We start from the raw sequence: 23,090 nt of genomic DNA, 5'->3' as shown, positions 1-23,090 counted from the left end.
GACACAAAAGTCTACATACTGTATGGTTCCATTTATACGGCATTCTGAAAATAGCAAAACTATAGCAACATAAAGCAGATTAGTGGTTGCTAAGATCCGAGATGGCGAGAAAAGAACTGACTTCAAAGGAATATAAGGGGCCTTTCTGGAGTAATGTAAATGGTCTTTATCAAAAATTTTGGTGATACTTAACACAACTGTATACATTTGTCAAAACTCACTGAATTTCATACTAAATATTGGGGAATTTTATCATGTTTAAATTAACCTTTCTGACACTTCCATAGATTTTCTTCATATCTACAGAACAATTCAAAAACAAAGACAAGCCAAAAAAATATTTTTAATTACCTTAAATCCTACTGCCCAGGGACAATAGCCATTACCCAGGATATTTTTCAATGTAACTTTTGGTTCAATTACAACTTTAACTTTTGGTCAAAACTAAAATAGGATCAGATCTTTCACACTGTTCAGAAGCCTCCATTTTTTCAGTTCCAAAATATATCACAAATATATTTCTGTTCTAATAAATACACTGTGTACATTAAAAAAGAAAAACAGATCATGCTATAATTCTCTCAGTTGTGAATGAACACCAGAATTCTTACTGCATAATGTCTTTTTGTTGCCATTAAATATTTCAACATTTGCAAAACTTGTTTTTATTACCATATAACTTAATTTAATTCTCAGGTCTTGGATTCTTTCTTAAGGAATGTATTTTCTAGTTTTGCTAAATAAAATTCAAAGAAACCTTTTATAAAAATAGAACAAAATCTTAACTCTTATGGACAAGACAAAAATTAACAGTTAACATTAAATAAACATTAATGAAAGAACTTTTTGGAAGAGAGAGGATTATTTGTTGATTTGTTACCATCAACTCTTTGTAAATTTGGGGGAAGATGCTGTACTCACACACAATAAGGGCTACTCTATTTAAACAGTTTTTTTATTATTATTATTATTATGAAAGAAAAAAGAAACCCCAGGGTCTAAAATGTAATGAGTGATCCTATTAGTTCCACCAGACTAAAATCATACAGTCTACGTATGTGGTCTTTTCAGCCACATCTGTCATGAACCATTTTTACATCACAAAATGCAAAATACTGAGCACTGATTTACTAGATGAGACCTGGGAAAGAATACATCATTTGATTTCCTCCCTAAAAGAAAAACTGGCTCATAAGAAGATAGGTGACAGCTCTTTGCAGAGCATACTCAGAACTTATACATTTCAGAATCAAATCATAATAATCTGGGCAACAAAGAGAAAACCATAATGAAACAGAGGATGAAATAAAATGAAAAACAAAAATCTCAATCATGACTTTCTTAAAATTCAAATATTTTGCTTGGCTAGGAAACATGCATTATTTATTAAAAATTATACTATGTGTAAATGTATAAAAGTGCTCACCACATAGTAGATGCTCAATAAATGGCACTCTTATTAATTTTAAGTACTTCATGAAACACATTTTTATTAAGCATTTTCTATACTGATCCGATATTCCTCCTTTCAAGTTTTCAGCTACACTAAAATGGCATTTTTACTTACTATAAAATGTACTGTATAGAAGAGTTTTGAATTATTTCTTTGACTTATCTGAAATCTGCATTAATCACTCTTTGGTAAATTTCTTTACATAGTGTTATTTTACCCTTATCAAAAAAAAAAAAAATCCAAAAACCAGACCTATAATTTCCCTTATAGGAAAAGGTTAGCTACCATCCCAAATTTTTTAATGGCTTAAATTAAGAAATATTAAAGGGTGATTAATAAAAAAGCTCATTATATAATTCTGCTTTAGATAAATTATTTACAATGATTCTAAAACCACTGAAAAAAACCCAGCACACTTGATACATAAACAAACATCCAAATCTTATACACTTGTCAGTCTTTCAATAATGAAGTCTGGGGAAAAATAAATTCACAGACACCCAAGTGAATTGGCAACTGTAAGTGACAGAAGCCCTTCTAAATCCTCTGTTTACACTGAGGATTAGTGGACTAGATTTTGAGTTGCAAACTGAACAGTCCATGGTCAAGGGAACCTGCTCCCTGTCAGCCCGCAGGGCATAAGGACAAAGCATGGTCCTGGTAGGAAGTGACCCATAAACGTATTCCTACCCAGGATTTATACAAAGCCAGTCTGCCTCACAGAAACTCCATATGACCATTAACTGGCCTGCATGGCCTGCCAGGAGGCCTAATTACAGGTCTACAGAGCCCAATAACAAAAGCTGAAGGGCTTTAGCCTAGGGATGATCTGCTTTATACTGACTTGAGAGAGTCCATATAGAGGACCCCAAAGAAAGAGGTTTAGCTTTAAAATTCTCCCCAGAGATCCAGCATTGTACTCGAGTCTAGAAAGCCCACATGCAACATACTTCAGCTAGGCTTAAACATACCACCCTCTCAAAATTAACATTCAACTACTGTCTGCTTAACATCTGCTCAAACATGGCAAGTTGCTGTGATATTGTTAAGACTCTAGCTGATAGCTTTCTTCTTACTAAATATTATTAAGGATAAATAATAGTCATTCAAATATAAATGTGTTGCTGATGCTAAACAAGTAACATACTTTTTAAATGCAATTTACTTCATGATTCTCTTTAGGAAGCACTACTTTATCTTTTTGAATTAACACAGAACCAAAAACCATGTTCATTACTGGAAATTGGAAGTTAAATTAACATTATCAATTTGATTTCACATAAAAGCTATTAAATTTTAGGTACAATTCCTAAAATTTGCAGAAACCCTGTTTGATGAAAAAAAGGTTTAACCAATGCTCAAGTCAATTAAACTAATTAAAGTTTTATTCATTTGTTTCTTTTAAAAAGCACTATTCTTAATTCTTGATAACGTCTTCTGTTTATGTATGCTGGTAGGAGGGGAATGTTTTGCTCAATGTCTCTTCCTTAATTACCTCATCACTATGGTGATGCCATAAAAAACTATTCCTACTTGCTAATAATTACAGAACACTTGGTTACATGTTAGGTGCTGTTCTAAACACTTTATTACATTAAATTATTTAGTTCTCATAAAAACTCTGAAGGTACCTATTTTCCCATTTCATAAATGAAAAAACTGAAGTTCAGCAGGCTTTAACATCCCTCTCCCATGGTTTTATGAGTAAATAATGGAGCTGGGAATGGCACCCAGGCCATCTGACTTGAGAATTTAACCACCATACTATATTGCCTTTGGTATCAATTGCTAACATTTACTGAATACTTACTATGTACAGGTGCTGTTCTAAGTGTTTTACAAATGTTAACTCATTTAAACTCTGTAACAACCAACCCATTAGTTATGTACTATTAATATCTCAATTTTATAGTTGAAGAAACTAAAAGAGACTACTTACAAAGTTAGCTAGGGAGGCTGAGTATGAATCTAGACTGCCAATCTACTATCAAGAAGAAGCCTACACGGGGAGAAAAGAAGTCTGAAACGACTTATTTTATGAAATGGAAATTAACTTTTCAATCACTTGCTCAGTGTTTTAGGTCTGCCCCACATGAAAGCTTTTCTCACAATAATCAGCCTCTTTCTTGGAGCCACAGATCAGTGATCAGAAACCTACAGAGCAAAATCTCTGTTGGCTTTCAATCAGGGTAGCAGAATGGTTTTCTATGCTCCCCAGAAACAGTTCAACAATATTGTGGCAATCTCCTTTGTAATTCTCAGAATCACAAATATTTACAGTTAGAATGGACTTTAGGAAAGTACTGAGACTTCTAAGATCGCATGGCTATGAAGAGAAAGGGTTAGGAATAGGTTTCCAGGTACTTAATGGGTAACTGAGAGAATAAAATCTAAATTTAACATGCAGCAGAAGAACTGGGATGGAATAAGGCACTTACGGCTTATTCCTAAGCATAGCTCCTTGCCTGGACATAGTGTGAACGTGTGTGTAACTCATCTGTGTTACACACAGATGGTGTACAGACAATGGGATATTACTGTAAGTAATACAGTACTTAACCAGCTTCTATCTCAGCAAGGTAACTGAAATGTTAAGTCCTTAGTGAGGCTGAAGATCAAAACATTGTTGATCATAAAATGTTACCAGGATTTTTCAAAATTATCAGAAATTTTGCTATTATGAACACTCTAATAGTTAAGGAAAAAAACATTTCTTTTCTGACTCAAACTTTATTATCAATCAGAAAAACTCATTTCAGAATCAAAGGCTTGCTTGAGGATAGAAATTATTTTATTGTAAGGTAACTATAGCACTATACCTAACAAAACAAAGTATGTATTTGGTAATATTTTCTATCATCCTTCTTTCCGCCCAACATAACTCAGGGATTTAAACTATGGATAGAAATAGCTCAGGAGTCAGAAATCATGGGATTTGGGTCCTGGTTCTGTCACTTACTAGCTATGTGGCCTTTTACAAACCACTTATGCTTTCAGGATATTTGTAAAATGGAGTTAATTAGCTACCCATGCTGTGATGTGAGTCAAATGATAAAAGATTTATGAATGTACTTTAAAAATTATACAGCAAAACAAAAAGGTTGTAGACATTATTTAGAAAATGAAATATTACACAAAAATTTTATGATAAAGATTATTTACCATTCACGCACTAAAGGAAATTTCTATTTTTTTCTTATAACATTAGAAACAGAATTTTAAAGGTTGCATGTGTCAATAATTTTATTAAAAGTAAAATATTAAAAAGATTTTAGAGAAAAATGTGTTTTAAAACCATGTTGTAAGAAGGGTCATCTCTTCATACTGATGAAAAATATTTACATTTTAGTAAAATCTCTCCTCTAAATTCTTCTTCAAACCTATGCATACATATGGCATAAGATTATACTGTGTTTTTGCACAAAACCCCAATGTTTGGACTTCTGCTAACATGTCAAACAAACAACAGTGAAAGCAAAAGTGATGGAGACAAGTCTTTTAAGTAAACTTACTATCTTCCTTCTTCCTCCTGTGCGATATTCATGTTTCATTATCTTTTCTGTTATGCACTACCTTAAAGTTTAAGATTAAAAAGTCAGATTATTGACCAATATCTTCTACTTTAGAAGCCAGAGAATTTTTTTGTGTATCCATTTTAAATGAATCAGTGGTTAAAATGAGCATACCACCATTTAAAAGGTTTAATTTTCAGTTATGTCCAGATTGTTTCTTCACAATGACTTGTTCAGCAAAGATTAATACCTGGATTCTTATTTGGCATAGTACCACTCTCTATAGATACTGTTAAAACTCCTGGGAAAGACTTAGAAGTTTTAGCTCTGGTTCCTGGCCATCATGTTTATTATTTCATCGGGAAAATAAGTTCAACACTCATGAAATAATTAAATATTAGTATCAGCTATATGTGAGTAAATATCAGCATAAATGGTATATGCAGACAAGGACAGAAAGAATTCAAAAAAGAAGAGAAAAGATTATGTGCTGGAATGGTCATGAAAGTCATGTGGAAATATTATTTGAGATTTGTTTTGAAGTGTTTAGAGGTGGGAAGAGGAAGGAAGAAGTCATTTCTAGAAGAGAGAAAATCATGAGCAAAGATCCATAGGTAGAAAAGAACAAGTAACTCAAAGAATAATGAGAAGAAGCTCAGAAATGAATTCTAATAAATGCAGAAGAATGAGTAACTCAAAGAATAATAAGAAGTTCAGAAATGAATTCTAATAAATACAGAAAAATCTGTGGATCCACCATACCGAACATTGGAACCTTAGGCATAGAAGTGCAAAATTAATTTTGTAAGAAACTGAGGGCCAGTGACTAATTTTGAGCCAAAGTAGTAGCATGACCAAATGGTGGCTGAAAAAGAACCATCTAGCAGTGGTAATCACAAAAAGCAATATGGAAATAAACATTTTCTGGAGTCTACCATTCACCAGGCTCTGGGCTAGACATTTCACATATTATACTTACCTTCACAAAAATCCTATAAAGTAGTTATAATCTTGCCCTTTTTCAAATGAGTAAATTATGGTACAGAGAAGTTCCCAAAGCTAAATACTTTCAAATAGGTAATTTAAATGTGTGACATGGTTTAGCTGAAATAGTAGGGGACTATCCTCCTACATTGCTGATGAAAATGTAATATCGCTCAGACACTGGAAAAGTTTGGTGAATTACCAAATGACCCCACAATTACACTTCTAGGTATATACCACCCAAAATTACAAAATAGGTACCCAAACAAGTACATGTATATGCATGTTGATAGCAACACTTACTCATAACAGTCAGAAGGTGGAAGTAACCCAAATTTCCATCAATATATGAATGGATAAATGGTGTACAGACAATGGGATATTATTCAGCCATAAAAAGAAATAAAATACTTATACATGCTGCAATGTGGCTGTACCTCCAAAACATTATGCTAAGGACAGAAGCCAGACACACAAGGTCACACATTGTATGATTCCATTATATATATCCAGAATAGATAAATCCACATAAACAGAGGGCAGATTGGTGGTTGCAGGGGGTCCAGGGAGTGAAGATAAACTGCTTCATAGGTAAGAGGTTTTACTTTGGAGTGATGGAAATGTTTTGGAACTAGAGAGAGGTGATAGTTATACAGCACTGTGAATGTACTTAATGCCACTAGTTTGTTCACTTTAAACAATTACGATTGATTTTATATTATGTGAATTTCACCTCAACAAATTACTTTTTAAAAAACAGAGAACTATAGTAAACTAGAAAATATATACATTTGTCATGTTCCTTTTTTTTTAAAAATACCTCTGTTTTGGCTAACCAATAAACATCAAGGTCACAAAGAGTAAGTAGTGTAAGCAGGCTTAGAACCCATCCACTTTTCACTACCATCTCCAGAGAAGAGAACTGAAGCAAGAGACCAATTAGGATGTCACAGATTAACCTTTGGGTGAAATGTTTGGCATCTAGACTAAGGAGATGGCAGTGGGAAAGATAATAAAGGGCTAAATATAAAAAACACTTCAAAATAAGATCATTTATTCTAGGTGAATCATTGCCTCTTAAGAAGTCAAAGATAAAAATTTCAAAGTTTTGCATCTTAATAAATGGGAGAATGGTAAAAGCATTTTTAAGACAGAAAGGAAAAGAAAGCATGGCACAAAGGGTTAATAGGATTTACTCAATATCATAGGGTAAGCCATTAGCTGAGGTTACAACTTAAAGATTCTGTCTTACAAATTTATACAGTTCTGTAACCTTCTGTGTCCTGTTGCCATTTGAAAACAACAGAAAAGCAATCTTAGATATAACCTTAACTTCACATCACCTTTGAATTAAAAGTTAAACAAGAGACATGAATTTTGGTTTCAATTGTAATTTAGTAATGAACATGAAAAAAGATTCTATCTAAATCTGAAGATTTAGCATAACAAAGTATAAATATGTAAATTTAATGTATAAAAAATATGATCATAACAAATACAATAAAATCTATGACTTCAAATTCATGTTTGGTATAATATGCATGATACCTTACATTTTGCTTAATGTTATTTCACTCATACACGTCTTTCAAAATCATACCACTAATAATTGTTGCCAAATGTTCTAAATATATTTTAATTCCAAACCAATAACATCATTAACATTCACTCATAAATCAATAACAATGCAATGGTTACATATAAAACTTTCTTCTGGGACCTGAGGTTAGAATAAAGGACTAAGTAGCTTCAGGATTTCTTTATATAGAAACCCTATCTACCAGATTATAGTAACTATAAAGCTGAAATAAATCCTATCTCAAGAATCTTAACATACAGCCTAAGTCTTCCCTTGTACTCAATTTTAAGGCCCCAAAGTCAAGGATGTTTTCCCTGAGAACCCAAGTAAACTTCCTCCAATGTGACAAAATGGGTGCTACCAGACCTTCCTATACAGGTACCTCAATCATAGGAGTGAGCTAGACTTTAATAGCAAGACTTCCAGACTAAGCTCAAGTTCATCTTATTCCCCCTTCCTTTATTTGTTTTTAATAATACCATGAACACCTTGTATTCTTCACTGAAAGAGATCTAGAACTTTGAGAATAAGTTCTGTATTTGCTTATATCCTACTCCCCTATCCATCCACCTATTTCTCTCCAAGTCCACACATTCTCATTACACTTGATCTTAGCCAAAAAGCCGAGAAGTGATCCACACGTTCTCATTAAAAGCAGTACAGGATGTTTTCCAAAGGGGTGTAATATGTTATGCCATATTATAAAGCAATATATTCATGGAATTGGCATCAAAAGTGAAGTCTTGGTAAAAATGTTTAATCAGTGGAAATGTAAAGTAGCGCAGTCCTTTTGCGAAACAATTTAGCAAAAATGCATAAAAAGTCACTCTAAATGTTAATACCCTCTAACCTCATAAATTCATTTCTATAGTAATCAATTCCAAGAAAATAATGTAAAATATAAAAAACATAATTTGTAACAGGAGATATATCACAGTGTAACTGATAAGAGGGAAATGCTGGGTGGGGACAACATGTTAAATAAAGAAGAAAATTATTAAGTAAATAATGCTACATGTAGCTAAGGTCTGTCCTTTGCTTATCCAGCTAATGTAAGTTTTCTAATTTGTAAAATTGTCATAATAATTTGAATGCATCTCAAATTCACAGAACCTAGCTCTTTATCCATAACAGAATTTAGAAAGTTAAATTAAAATATGAGGGGTGACAGCTGGGACCAATATAAGCAAGTTATATACTATGAGGTTTGGAGTGTCCGATCTGTTTTATAATATGCTTCAAAATCATATTAAAAGATAAAGATAACTGTATAAAACTATGAAATGAAATTCTTTATAGTTATAATAATGGAAACAAATATTTTCCGAACTAAGCACCATAAAAATTTTCTTTAAGAGTTTGTCCATACTCAAATTATGAACTGGAAATAATTTTTCAAAGCAAAATGCTACTAAAAAATCCATGTACTTTATGTAAATGATAGAGAATCATATTAACTAGTTTATCTTACGGTATATTTGAGTCAAAATATGAAAAACCTGATAGCAAGCAAAACTGTAATACTATGTAGAAATTGTAATTTCTACATAATTAAAGATAAAATGAGTAATAGTAATTCATAAAATATAATGACTTTTAAAGAAATATGGAGTGGTATATAGACTCATAGTCAAAGTATTTATCAATTTTTATCCCTTTATTTTCTGTTAGTGTTTATGAAGCTAGTGTATCATTTACACTGGTGCTCCCAATCTTTAAACTGTGGACACTCTTGGTAGGAGTTAATCCAAGAACTCCTTGAATCAATATGCACATATGTATTTTCCCAGTCAATGAAACTAAAAATACAACTACTATCATCTGGTAGTCCGAAATTACTTTTGATGTTGAAATAGAATTCTCACTTTCCAATTGGAAATTATGGACTCTTTACAGATCTTTAAAAAGTAAATAATTTTAAGAAATATGTACTACTTTGGCATTATTATTCTAACCCTCCCTCATGCTTAACCTTAACAACTTATTTAAATAAGTTACATACATTTTGAAGAGCACATTAAGATTCAAAGTAAAATATCAGTACTTAGAAAAGATAACATTGATCTTTCATGTTTTTTGAAAAGGTAAAATATTTAATGTCTACATAAATCTGGGCATTATATGTAAAATCAAAGTCACTGCATTACTGTATCATTGAAAAACAAAACATATGGTATTTTAAGGTTAGATGGTACCCAGAACAGTCCAATGAGTTAGTCCAATGCAATTGAGAAATTACTATATTACATTTACCTTGTTTCCTTTAGAACAATGAAAACGTGATTTAAACTCACACTTTATACAAAAGTTAAGTCAAAATAGATCATATATGGTCTTAAATGCAAAAGTATAAAACTTTTAGAAGAAAATATAGGAGGAGATTTTTATGATGTGATGTGGGGTTAGGTAAAGAATTCTTAAATATACCACCAAAAGCAAAGTCAATAAATTGGACTTTATCAAAACTGAAACTAAAATTGAAGCCAATTTTATAAATAAAAAGGTAAAGAATGACTTTTTAGCATTATACTGTAGCAATAAATATTTCCTATAAAATATGGCCATACATATAACCTAAATTTCATAAATTTGTGAAGCTACATGAAAATAGGTGTTTTTTTTTTCTTTGACCCACCTGTAAGCATGTTAAGATTTATTTAGTACTTTTTCATTTAAATAAATTATGCACTTACCAGCAGCTTCAAGAACCAGCTGTAGTCTGGCTTTGGCCTGTTCAGCTGGTGGCTAAAAATCAACCATAAAAGACATTTACAGGTCAATTTTAATAAAGAGAGTTTTAAATTAATGTATTATTATGCAAATATCAGAAAATTTAGAGGACTTTATCTTATCAAGCTTAATATCCATTCACATCTTAACAAAATTCCATCACAGCAGCTCTACTAATCTACTCTCACCACAGTAATCAAATCACACTTTTCATTAATATGATGCAAGAATGAATTTCTTTCATTTTTTTACTGGAAAAGGTTTTGTTTACTATCCAACATCAATCAGCAATAGCCTAAATCAGCACCTAAATCAGTACCAATCAGCAATAGCTTAAAAACTGCAATTTAATAATGAGGCAAAACCCACACTGTTAATATATTTAACAACGTATTATCAAGTTCTGTTGTTTTTTTTGCATTTGGAACTGTGTAAAGTGATCTATTAGAATTTAAGTGGCAATTTGACATCCAATACTTCAGGCAAGTCGTACCCTAAAACCAAATATTTTCTGCTTTCCTAACTATTTGCAAGGGGCAGCTGTGATGAAGATAGGACACAATGTGAGTTACATGCTTTCAATTCCTACTAACAGTCCTAAAATTGTTTTCTCAAAGAACCTTGATTCAATACACTTGATAATGTTGAAATTAAACTCCTTTCCTACCAGTGACCTTATTCTGAGATTTTCGGATAATGTGTTGATAGTATCCAAGCCATAAGCCACAACAATGGATTGTATCAAAGTTACAGATTTTTATGAAAGATTTGTTAAAAACTCTTTTTAACATTTAAGACTGTACTTCACTATACATTTATAAAGATGTCAGCAAGTGACTAAACAGCCTCATGTTTCAATATGATACCATCATTTGAGAATTAACATTTTATAAGATATATTTTAATATTTCTCTGTGAAAAAATGGTTTGAATGAAAGAATTAAATAACTGGATATAGAAAGAAGATGTACAAGAAAGGTTTAAGAATCTGAGTGGTGCTTCTGAATAAACTGTAAGAAACAGGATGGAAGAGTAGTAGTTAAGACAGGAAGAAAGATAGGGAGAGTCTTTCCTATCCTAGAACAAGGGTTAACAAACCATGGCCTTAGACTGGTGACCTGGTTTTGTAAATACGTTTTATTGGAACAGCCATTCCCATTTGTTTACGTACTGTCTGTGGGTGCTTTGTGCTCAGTCCAACCACAGCAGAGTCCATTTTTTGTGGCAGGAAACTTCTGGCCAGCAAAGCCTAAAAAGTTACTATCTGGACCTTTCAGGAAACATTTGCAGATCTTGCCATAGAAGAGAGAGAAACTCAGAAGAATTTGAAACAGTGGTGTGAGGAGAGGAGATCTGCACTTTCTAGCGATACACTTGAGGATGAACTGAAAGAAATGTGACTGGAGATGAGGAGCTCAGTCAGAAAGCAATTAAAGAATTCCAGGTGAGAGATGATGAGGGCCTGAGGTGGAGCAGTGGTGGTAGGGTTAGACAGGAAGAACTAGATTTGAGAAGTAATTACTTTGTAACATGAAAGGACTGACTGACAGAAGGAGGAGTTGACAAACTTAAAAATAGTACTTTACATTAGGTTTATAGAGAAAATGTACACAAGCGAGCTTTATAAAGTTACAAAGTACTGAAAATATGTAACCTCAAGTTAAGATATCACAGCAAAATATCAATAGAAGACTGTGACATCTACTGAATACAACCTCTCTAAGAGTTATAAACTAAACTGCCTACGGGGGCCAAGCAGTAATATAAACATTTATGATGATAAAAGGCAAATGACACTTGGCCTCAGTATCAGGGAGCACAGTGAGGGTGCAGAACAGTAAGCACGTGGCCTAGGTCAAGGGAGCAGCTGAGACTCGGCACCAACTCACCGTTGTCATACAGAAATGCAAACTCAGGGTTAGGACATTTCTTGATTTTTCATGAGACTTTAAGTTTCCATAAAGACCAATACTGCGTGGGACAAACAGTACTTCTAAGAGCCAGGTTCAATCCCCAAACAGACAATTTGTGACCTCTGCCAATTACTTAACACACACAGTAGAAACGTGATACTTTGTGCAATATTACATCACTAGAATGGCATGAAGGAAATGATATTCTGACTAGCAGGTCCCAAACAAGCTAAGAATTATGAAGCATACATTTCAGAGTGTCTTAGGAAGTCCTTTGATAGAAAAATGTTAAGACACTTTACTGGTTAAGATATTTCATGGCAAAGTTTCATGCATTTCATTAGGAAGATTATTTTAACAATTAAATATTTAAGACATAGAAAAATACGCAGGATGATGAGTATCCACATCCAAAAAACAACAACAAAACCCCCCCAAAACCCAAACAGTATTGTTAAAGTCTCCTACCCTACAAAATCCCCCTCCGTGGCAGCTCCTACCCTCCTCCATTTATAACCACTGTCTTGAAAATATGGTAATTCCCATTCCTAAAGAAAGATGATTGGTGTTTTTGATAAAAACACCTGTTAAGACATATTTATATGTTCATTAATTTCTCTAACAATCTATAACATAGGATTCATATTCAAAGATAAAGAAAACCAGAGCAGTTTAGTAACTTGCCTCTACTAGTAAATGACTGAAATTAAAGACCTTCTGACTCTAAATTTCAGGATCCTTCTAGCTAAATCACTAGGACAGTCATGAAGTCAAAGCAATTAATACCATAGATATAAAAGCGTAAGGATGAGTTTTTAATTCTGTTCAAAAGAAAAATCTGTCCCAAATCATACATTTGTCCTAACAGATGAAATATGATGACATTCTAAATATATGTGCCTATACAAATATAACTTGCTAAATTTTAGCAATGCAGGGGAGAACTTCAACTATGGGGAAAAATACATTGTTGGACTTGCCAGACTTTTAAAATTTGTATTTTATAAATATTGGTACTCATAAATATTTAAGTCATTTTTCAAGCATTTTTCTTGGATCGGGTATCAAATGTGAATGTTCTCTCATTTGTAAATATGTTCATTTGTAAATATCTTTCTTTTACCCTTACTAGTGAATAAGTTGAATGGATATGGGATTGCAGTCTCTTACTATCACTCACCTGCCTCTCAGATTCTTTCCAAGGGCTCCCCTACACTGATGCAACCTTGAGTTTGTCCCAGAAGAAGGAAAGCATCATAACAGGTCTCATGGCTGAGAACCTCCAGGTGCCATCTACCTATCTGCATTGGCAGCTGCTTGGCTCCGAAGTAGATGAGTTGGGAGTTGGGAGCAGGAAAGAGGCAGTCTGATTTCTGTTGCCATCATTCTATTTGCTATCTATAGTTACTTTTTAAGAAAAGATTAAGGAGAAAGAAGAAACAGGATATAGAGCTAAAAGAACAACTTATACTAATCCATTTTTAGTTACGTATCACCATACTAACTGGCTTAGAAGGAAATTACCTTTAAGGGCTCGAGTGCCAAAATTTCTAATGCTTTAGCTATTTTAATGTGTATTACAGTTCAGGGATTAGTATGAATTCCACCTAAAACTGGTAAATGGTACTAATGTTATTCAGAACCAGAAATTAAACCTTATACAATAAATAAGAATATAATACCAAATAGAAATGCATGTAATACAATTTCTTAATGTAAGAATTGTAAAATGAAGACACGATTAAGAACACAATGTCACAATTATATTGTGTGAAGCAAACTTATGGATAAAAAAATTATATTCCATTAAAAAATAATTTTCCTTACATCAACATTAGTAGTGCATAATTAAACAAATATCACCAAAACTGAATTACAGAGACTATAACTCTTGTCGCCTCAAAAAAATTTAGCATTAACATGAAACAGAACAGTAAGAACAGTATGAACTTATACTAGAAGTCTTTAAAGGCTATATTAAAGTTAAAACATTATTATGTTATATGGTATGATATCCAAAAAAGTAAATTAGTAGATAATGTACCATAATTTTAACTCACTTGAAGAAAACTGTACTTCTGCTAGAAATTCTTATCATATAGGGCTTAAAATTTCTAAATTAAGAGTGGTCTTCTGGCTGGGGGAGAAGGGATTTCTACTGCCATGGGTTTTCCAGAGCTGCTCTGCTCCCTTCCCTCTCCTTGGTAGCCAGTATACTTACTGAACTCCATTTGTAAGCCCTAGTGTTACAGAAGAGTAAGAAGAAACGAATGCTCCTAAGAGGAAACTAAAATATAAGTCAGTCTCCTAATGGCTTGTGGAGGTGACGATCTTCGATGTCGAGACTTGTTCCCTTAACTTTGGATTTACTCTTACGTGTTCAGTCCCCCGAGCTCTTTATAAATAGACAGCATGTCTAGAATCGTGAAAGAGTGCCAAAGCTAACATTCAAAACCAGCACAGTCTTTGGAGCCACAACTACATACATGAAAATCAAGAAGCAGAGAAGCAAGCCTATCCTTATATAAACCAGTTTATACACTAAACTATTTAAACTCTTTGTTCACCCTTCTCATTTCCATTTATGTTCAGCTAGGTCCCTGAAACCCTGGCCACCACTGTGGAAATCCTGGGAGCTGATGAAACAAGAGCCATTTCAGCTGCCAACAACACTTTTGGGGATTGTTAAGAACAGGGAAGTAGGAAGTCTGAAAAAAAACTGTGGCTGAGCTAAAAGAGCACTCCAACTTGGAAAATAAATTAAATTGGCAACATTATGCAAAATCAAAATTAAGATTGGATTAAATAGTTTTCTCATTTTGAGAAATGAGAGCTCTCTCATTTTCAAATAATCATATGCTCTTTTTATACAAAAAATGTATAGAGAGGATTCTGGAAAGATGGTAAATATATGCTTAATTTTTTAAGAAATTACCAAACTGTTTCCAAAGTAGTTTTATATTCCCACAAGCAGTGTATAAGAGTTTCAGTTGCTCTACACCCTAGTTATGACTTAGTATAATCAGCCTTTTTAATTTTAAAATTCTAAAGTGATTTTAAGCTCATTGTGGTTTTAATCAATGTTTCCCTAATGATTAATGGTGGTGACCACCTTTTCATGTACTCCTTATCGGTAATTTTCTTTGGAAAAACGGATCTTCAAAATTTTTGCCAAATTTTCATTGGATTGTTTTCTTTTTTTAATTAATTAATTTTCTCCAAGATTTTATTAAAATTCAAGTTAGTTAGCATATAGTGTAGCATTAGTTTCAGGAGTAGAATCTAGTGATTCATCACTTACCTATAACATCCAGTGCTCATCACAAGTGCCTTCCTTAATGCCCATCACCCATTTAGCCCATCCCCTCACCCACCTCCATCAACCCTGTTTGTTCTCTAGTAAAGTTTTTTACGGTTTGCCTCTCTGTTTTTATATTATTTTATTTTTACTTCCCGTCCACTCCCCTATGTTCATCTGTTTTGTTTCTTAAATTCTACATATGAGTGAAATCATATGGCATATGTCTTTCTCTGACTTATTTCACTTAGCATAATACACTCTCTTCCATCCACATCATTGCAAATGGCAAGATTTCATTCTTTTCAATGGATGAGTAAAATCCATTGTATACACATACACATCTTCTTTATCTACTCATCAGTGGATGGACATTTGGCTTTTTCCATACTTTGCCCTATTGTTATAGTGCTGCTATAAACACTGGAATAAACAATGGAAACATTTGAATCAGTATTTTTGTGGGACTGTTTTCTTATTGAGCTTTCAGAGTTCTTAATTATAGTGAAAGTAATTTTTCATACATGAGGTTTGCATATTATTTATATATACACACACACAAACTAAATTATATATTTATGTTTATTTTCTGAATAAAGCTCTCCACCCCCATTGAGTGGCTTGTTTTTCATTGTCTTAAGATAATCTTTCAAAGAAGTGAAAGTTCTTGATTTTCATGAAGTCCAATTCATCAATTTCTTCTTTTATGAATCATGCTTTTGTGGTGTTATATATAAGAAATCTTTACCTAACCACAATTGATAAAGATCTGTCCTATGTTTATACCTAGAAGTTTTATAGTTTAATTAATTTCTATGTAGTGCAACATAGAAAAACCTTAAAAAATTTTTTGATATATTGCTATGCAATTGTTTTAGCACCATTTGTGGAAAAGAATTATTTTCCATGCATTTGTCTTTGTACCTTTGTTAAAAATCAATTGGATATATATATATATATGTATATATATGTATCTCTCTACTTTTAGACTATCTGTCCCATTGATCTATTCTCCAGTCTTTTTTTTTTTTAAGATTTTATTTACTTGTCAGAGAGAGAGAGAGCACAAGCAGGGGAAGTGGCAGGCAGAGGGAGAGGGAGAAGCAGGCTCCCCACTGAGCAGGAAGCCCGATGCAGGGTTCGATCCCAGGACCCTGGGATCATGACCGGAGCCGAAGGCAGTCGCTAAACCAACTGAGCCACCCAGGCGCCCTGGATCCTGCTTTTTTAAGCAATCTGAAAAACTCTGACTTTTACTTGGCATGTCTGGACCAATTTACACTTAATATAATTATTATTCTACCACAAGCTATTTGTTTTCTGTTTGTCCCATCTGTTTTGTCCCCTTTTTCTTCTTTTTATGCCTTCTCCTAGATAGAGTATTTTTATAATTCCATTTTATATTCTTTGTTGGCTTATTAGCTAAAACTCTTTTTGTGTTATTTTGGTTGTTCCTTTAGAGTTTACAATATACATCTTTAATTTATCACTCTATCTTTATTATATTACTGCATATATACTATAAGAACCTTACAATAAACATTTACATTTCTCCCCTCCCAGCCTCTGTATTATTACTGTCATTGCTGTCATATATTGTTATAAACTCTATAATACACTGTGTTGTTTGTTTTAAACAGTTATCTTTTAAAGAGTTCTATTTACTCATGTAATTACCATTCCCAGTACTCTCTATTCTTTATTCTTTTATGTCAACCCAGTATCTGAAAAGGCTTCCTTTAGCCATTTCTTATAGTCCAGGAGTTTTGGTGATAAATTTTTTCCATTTTTGTGTGTCTTAAAAAAAGTCTTCATTTTGGCCTTCATTTTTGAAAGATATTCTTCCTGGAAGAATTCCAGGCCTATAAATTTTTTCTACCATTATTTTAAAGTTATTCCTTTACTGTCTTGTACTTTGCATTGTCTCCCATGAGAAATCTGCTTTCATAGCTATCTCTGTTCCCTCATACATAATGAGTATTATTTTTCTCTTATATATTAACAATTAGTATTTATTTTTACTCTTTTGCTTTTAAGATTTTCTTCTCATACCTGGTTTCAAGCAATCTGATTATGATATGCCTTGGTGTGGTTTTCTTCATATTTCTTGTGCTTGGGGCTTGTTCACCTTCTTGAAACTGCTTGTAGTTTTTATCAAATTTGGAGATATTTTGGTCATTATTTCTTCAATTATATTATTCTGTTGCCCCTATTCATACCTTTTCTTTCAGGATTCCAGTCACATGTTATATTGTGTATTTGGTTGCCTAATGTTGTTACCACAGTTCACAAATGCTCTTTTTTGTTTTTGTTTTTGTTTCCTCTCTGGTTCCATTTTGGATAGTTTCTTTTGATATGTCTTTTAGTTCATTAATCCATATTCTGCAGTGTATCATGTCCATTAATATCACCCAGTATATCTTTCACCTCAGACATTTCATGTCCAGAATTTTGATTGCTTTTATAGCTTTCATGTCTCTACTTAATATGTTCAGTTTTTTTAGTAGCTCTCTAACCATATGCAATATAGTTATAATAGTTCTATTAATGTACTCATCAACTAATTCTAGGTTGGTTCCAACTGATTGATTTTTGTCTCTATTATATGTTACATTTTCTTGATCTTTTTGGATGCATGGTACTTTTGGAAAAAATGTCAGACATCATGATTTTATTTTGTTGTATGCTGGATATTTTTGTATTCCTATAGTCTTGGTCTTTGTTACAGGACACAGTTAAATTACTTGGAAGGAGTTTGATCCTTTCAGTTCCCACTTTGTTAGGTGGCACCAGAACAGCTTTACGTCTGTCATTAATTCTTCCCCACCATTAAGACTTCTTTAGTACTTGATCAGGAGCACCACGAATGATGAGGTTTTCCACACTGGGTGTTGGGAGGTGACACTGTTCCCAACTCTGTGTAGTGGCAGGCAATTTCTTCTAATCACTTCAAATAGTTCTTTTCCAAGCCTTGGATACTTTCCTCACATACATGTACTAGTGAATAGTCTGCTGAATACCTGAAGAAAACCCTCTGCAGATATTCTGTAGCTTACTCCTCTCTGGTAACCTGTCCTGTGATTTCTTCAGCTCAATCTTCTCAACTCAAGGAGACTACCAGGTTCTGCCTGAGTCATCCCTTCCTGTGGTGTGATCTGGAAACTTTCTCTAGGCCTCAAGCTGAAGCAATTGAAGGGGACACCTCATTTTTCCCCCACCTCTAGGAATCACTGTCCTTCATGTTTTACGTCATTGTCTTGAGAGTTGTTTTCTCTAATAATTTGTCCAGTTTTTTTAGTTGTTTAGCTGGGAGTATAAATCTGATCCCTGTTTCTTCCTCTTCACTGGAATAGAAAGCCTATAAATTCTTTTAATACTGATAGAACTTCGTGAGGTAAAGTTACTTGTTCAAAGTCACACAGCCATGTTTCTACTGAATGTTAATAAAAATCTATAAACTCCCTTTCTCTGAACAACATCTAGTTCCTCTTCCGGGCTGATCTGTTTTTTCAAAGCTCAGCTCAAAAGGCATCATCTCCTGAAAACCTCATCAGTTTCAGCTTATTTTCTCCCTAGCCCTTCATGATGGTTACAACTCTCTGCTCTATGTTTCTGTAAACCCTGGGAACACATGTATTAGCACATTTTCAGCATATTTACTGATTTTGTTGCCTATCTTTCCTTCTTTGAAGGCTATCAGCTTCTTGAAGACAATAACTGTCATACATCTTTGTATCATTAGCACCTAGGATAGTGCCTGGAATATACTCATATTTGAAATAAACTTGCTTGTAAATTTTTAAATCCTCATAAATGTATACACATTAATTTTGAAACATTAATTTCATTGAATTCTATCTTTTAGGAAGAATTTACCTAATTCAAATAGCTGAATGTTTGAGAGGATGATAATGGTATTGGGGAAATTAAAACAACCATGAAATCTGCATATATTTTTAACAAACTTATTTGATAACAGAGTGGCATTCTCAAAGTGATCACGTGTTCCAAATATATAAGTGTTAACTTCTGTGTGCCATATCCTTGCCAGCCAACATGACAGACATTCCTAAGAAAGCATAAGCTTGTGCGCCTGGGTGGTTCAGTCGTTAAGCATCTGCCTTCGGCTCAGGTCATGATCCCAGTGTCCTGGGATTGAGTCCCACATCGGGCTCCCCGCTCTGCGGGAAGCCTGCTTCTTCCTCTCCCACTCCCCCTGCTTGTGTTCCTGCTCTTGCTATATCTCTCTCTGTCAAATAAATAAATAAAATCTTAAAAAAAAAAAAAAAAGAAAGCATAAGCTTTCTGGAAAAAAACCTAACATCCTTTTGAAAAAGTAATTATTTATTGTATGCTTATAACATTCCAGACCCTGTGCTAAGCACGTTATATATATCTCACTTAACAAAATTCTCGTAACAGTCCTGACAAGGCAGGTACATTTAATGCTATTTTTTAGATGAAGAATAAATTACCTTAAGTCACAAAGATGGTAAGGTGGCAGAACTTGAATTTTAACCCAGATCACAAAATCTATGTTCTTAATAACCTATACTGCCTCTCAGTTTGAGATCCATTTGATTATTAACTTTAAAGGGGGAAAAAAAAAAAGAGATAAATCTAATCATTTTTAATTGCCAGAAAAGATTGTACAAAGTTAAAACTAAATTTTCTTTAGTCTTTCAGATGCTACCATTAATGATCTTAAAGGTTGTGAGTGCCATCTAAAAAGCTCATTTGAATCAAGCTTTTCCAGATGAGTAACTTTTAAAATATTAAACGTATTTGCAGTATAGGTACTGTGCTGCTTCCTTTAAAGTAAATGCAATCTCACTATGATAGAAACACATTATCAACAGCTTATCATATTTCTGGCTACATTTCATTTTAACAGTTACTATAATTCTATCTCTTAAGATCGAGGTCTAAGCTAGAAATATTACAAGTAGCTCAAAAGTAGATTTATCTTACCTCTGGAAGTTAGCACCACGTTGGTTTAAACAAAGACCCAAGAAGAAATGAAAAGAATTAAGCCAACAGCAAATAGTCCATTCTCAATAGCAAATTCATCTTAGAGCTTTATCAAACATTTTCTCTAAACAGCTTTAGGGTTTGCAAAAAAATTATTTAACAGTTACTTTCTTTATTAAAAATCAGAGAAGGATGCCATTTTATAGATCCATTTTATAGAGGAAGACGCTAAAGAGGTAAATATGAACCTAAGGGTACAACATCTTTAAGGACCTGTGTAAGAAACCCTTATTCATAACTCAATACTATTATTTACAAAACGGTGTTGCTCATTTACTACACAAATACACAGCCATGCTTATTTGTTTATAAACTGTCTATGGCTACAAGTGGCAGGCCTGAGTAGTTGTGGCGGAGATCATATGGCCCACAAAGCCTAAAATATTTATCTGGCTCTTTATAGAAAAGGCTGACCACCAATCTAGACAACTATAGCTGTATCCTTTCCACTTAAATTTCCATCCTAAGCACAGCTGCTGAAGTTATCTTCACAAAGCAAGGTTCTAAATTACTGCTTAAAAAAGACCTCTGTGACTCTCCATTGCTTCTACATTAAGCATAAATGTTTCACTTTAGTTTTTAATTGCCATCAATAATTTCCCAAGCTTATTCTTTTACCCTTATTTTTCAACCATTTCTGCACTCACACCCAATATTTCAGCAATACACAGACTCTATTTCTCAACCATGTCCTGCATTTTCCTCCCAGTGCTTTCACTCACGCACAACCCTCTACCTGGAATTTCTATTCCCGTGTATCCTTAGTTGTAGAAATGCTGAAATGCCACCATCTTTGTACAACCCCATGTAGCTGGAAGGATACACTATGGTCTACTTAACCACCCATACAGCACTCAAGATCTTTGTGAGAATGCTACAGACTACCTCTCTTTGTTCAAAATAAGTGCCCTCTCTCCCCTTTAGTTTCCTTCACTCCTGCTCCAGCTATGAAGCCTCTCCACCTAAACCACCTTTTAACAGCACTTAAGAAGGCCCACATTTAGAAAGGAAGTAGCTTTATATGAAAGCTAAGTAGATGAAGTAGAAATGTTCTCCCCTCTGTGGAGCCAAGGTAGGTAGGGAGATAGGGGAAAAAGTCTGACTAATTTAATATAAGTTTGGAAGCATAAAAAAGACAGAAAATGGAAGAAACAACAAACCCAAATAATCATTAATTTGTATTGGCTACACAATTGTGCCACCGAGCAGAAATGTTTACTTAACATTTCCCTGTAAAGAATTGAGACTTTTTTTTTTGGACAGCTGAACCAAGAGATTCTCCCATGGAAGGAAGAAATTAGGGCTTTTTATATGCATCAGTTATTTATATGTTAGGTCTCTCAGAAATTCCAAAATAAGTCTATGCAAAACAAATTATTTTTAGTAATATTCTAGACATGGCATTGAGGTTAAAGTAAAATTTGACTCAATAATACAGTTGTTTATATTTTAAAGGGCAAAGCACAAATAATTTTGAAGTTTCCTAAATTTTTTCAAAATGAATGTGTGGTAACATACAAGGATAAACATTTATACGTTTCTAAATTCTGTTTTATTACCTTCTCTTTTTTAGCACCTTCATAGCCACCTACTTTTGCTATCTCAATTTTAAGCATCAGCATATCTTTTAGTCCATAAATATTAACATTTTAGGATGCGGTAGGAGACATTATTTTAAACAATTACATAAATGTCTTTCCTGATCCTTGTAGGATATGGTTTAGAATAATACTTTCTCTATTTTAAATCCTTTGTAGTACTGCAACAGCAATTTTTAAAAAGATTTTTCTTAGTTTTTATTTATTGTCAGAGACAGAGAGAGGGAGAAAAGAGGGAGGGCACACAAGCAGGGGGAGTGGCAGGCAGAGGGAGAAGCAGTTTCCCTGCTAAGCAAGGAGCCCAATGCGGGACTCGATCTCAGAACCCCGGGATCATGACCTGAGCTGAAGGCAGATGCTTAACTGACTGAGCCACCCAGGCATCCCACGACAGCAATTTTTAAGAAACTTATTTCCTGTGACTACGTTTCTTTCTGCTTTTTGACTCTGTCTCTCTTCCTCTGTATCATCTCATGACTGCTAGGAAGGGAGTGGTGTTCTCTGCAGCAGCAATCATCTGCAATAATCTACCTATCCATCTTTGCTTTACTAATCTCACGTTTTTAACTCCTTTGATAAAACCTTTCTGTTTTATTCCAAGTTATACTTTCTATCTTTGAATGCAGTTACTTTACTTTGCCTCTAGAGGATCTTCCAAAATTATTTCTTTGAAGCATTTTCGTCACTAAAAAGATAAGAGGTAAAAGTACTAGAAAGTTTTTAAAACAGGTTTTCTCCTCAAAAACATTCATCCATTTACAACTGCACCAAAAGCCATAAGATGGCTTAAAGAATAAACCTAACCAAAGAGGTAAAAGATCTGTACTCTAAAAACTACAGAACACTTATGAAAGAAATTAAGGAAGACACAAAGAAATGGAAAAACATTCCATGCTCATGGACTGGAAGAACAAATACTGTTAAAATGTCTATGCTACCCAAAGCCATCTACACACTGAATGCAATCTTTATCAAAATACCGCCAGCATTTT

The 23,090-nt window shown here is 33.5% G+C and overlaps 1 protein-coding gene across 1 annotated transcript in view; it reads right to left on the bottom strand.

Annotated features, from left to right (window-relative positions):
* RSRC1 (arginine and serine rich coiled-coil 1) overlaps positions 1–23,090 on the bottom strand; it is a 407,525-nt gene that overhangs the window by 161,226 nt on the left and 223,209 nt on the right. Inside the window, exon 6 of the mRNA XM_034997838.1 lies at positions 10,222–10,273. Within this exon, the coding sequence (XP_034853729.1) occupies positions 10,222–10,273 (52 nt within the window). The remainder of the gene's footprint in view (positions 1–10,221; positions 10,274–23,090) is intronic.

Source organism: Mirounga leonina, unplaced genomic scaffold (assembly GCF_011800145.1).
Source record: "Mirounga leonina isolate KUSES-001 unplaced genomic scaffold, KU_Mleo_1.0 Mir_115, whole genome shotgun sequence".
In the NCBI taxonomy this organism is placed as follows: Eukaryota; Metazoa; Chordata; class Mammalia; order Carnivora; family Phocidae; genus Mirounga; species Mirounga leonina.
The sequence above is the reverse complement of the archived record's forward strand: the minus strand, read 5'-3'. Positions and strand labels throughout refer to the sequence as shown.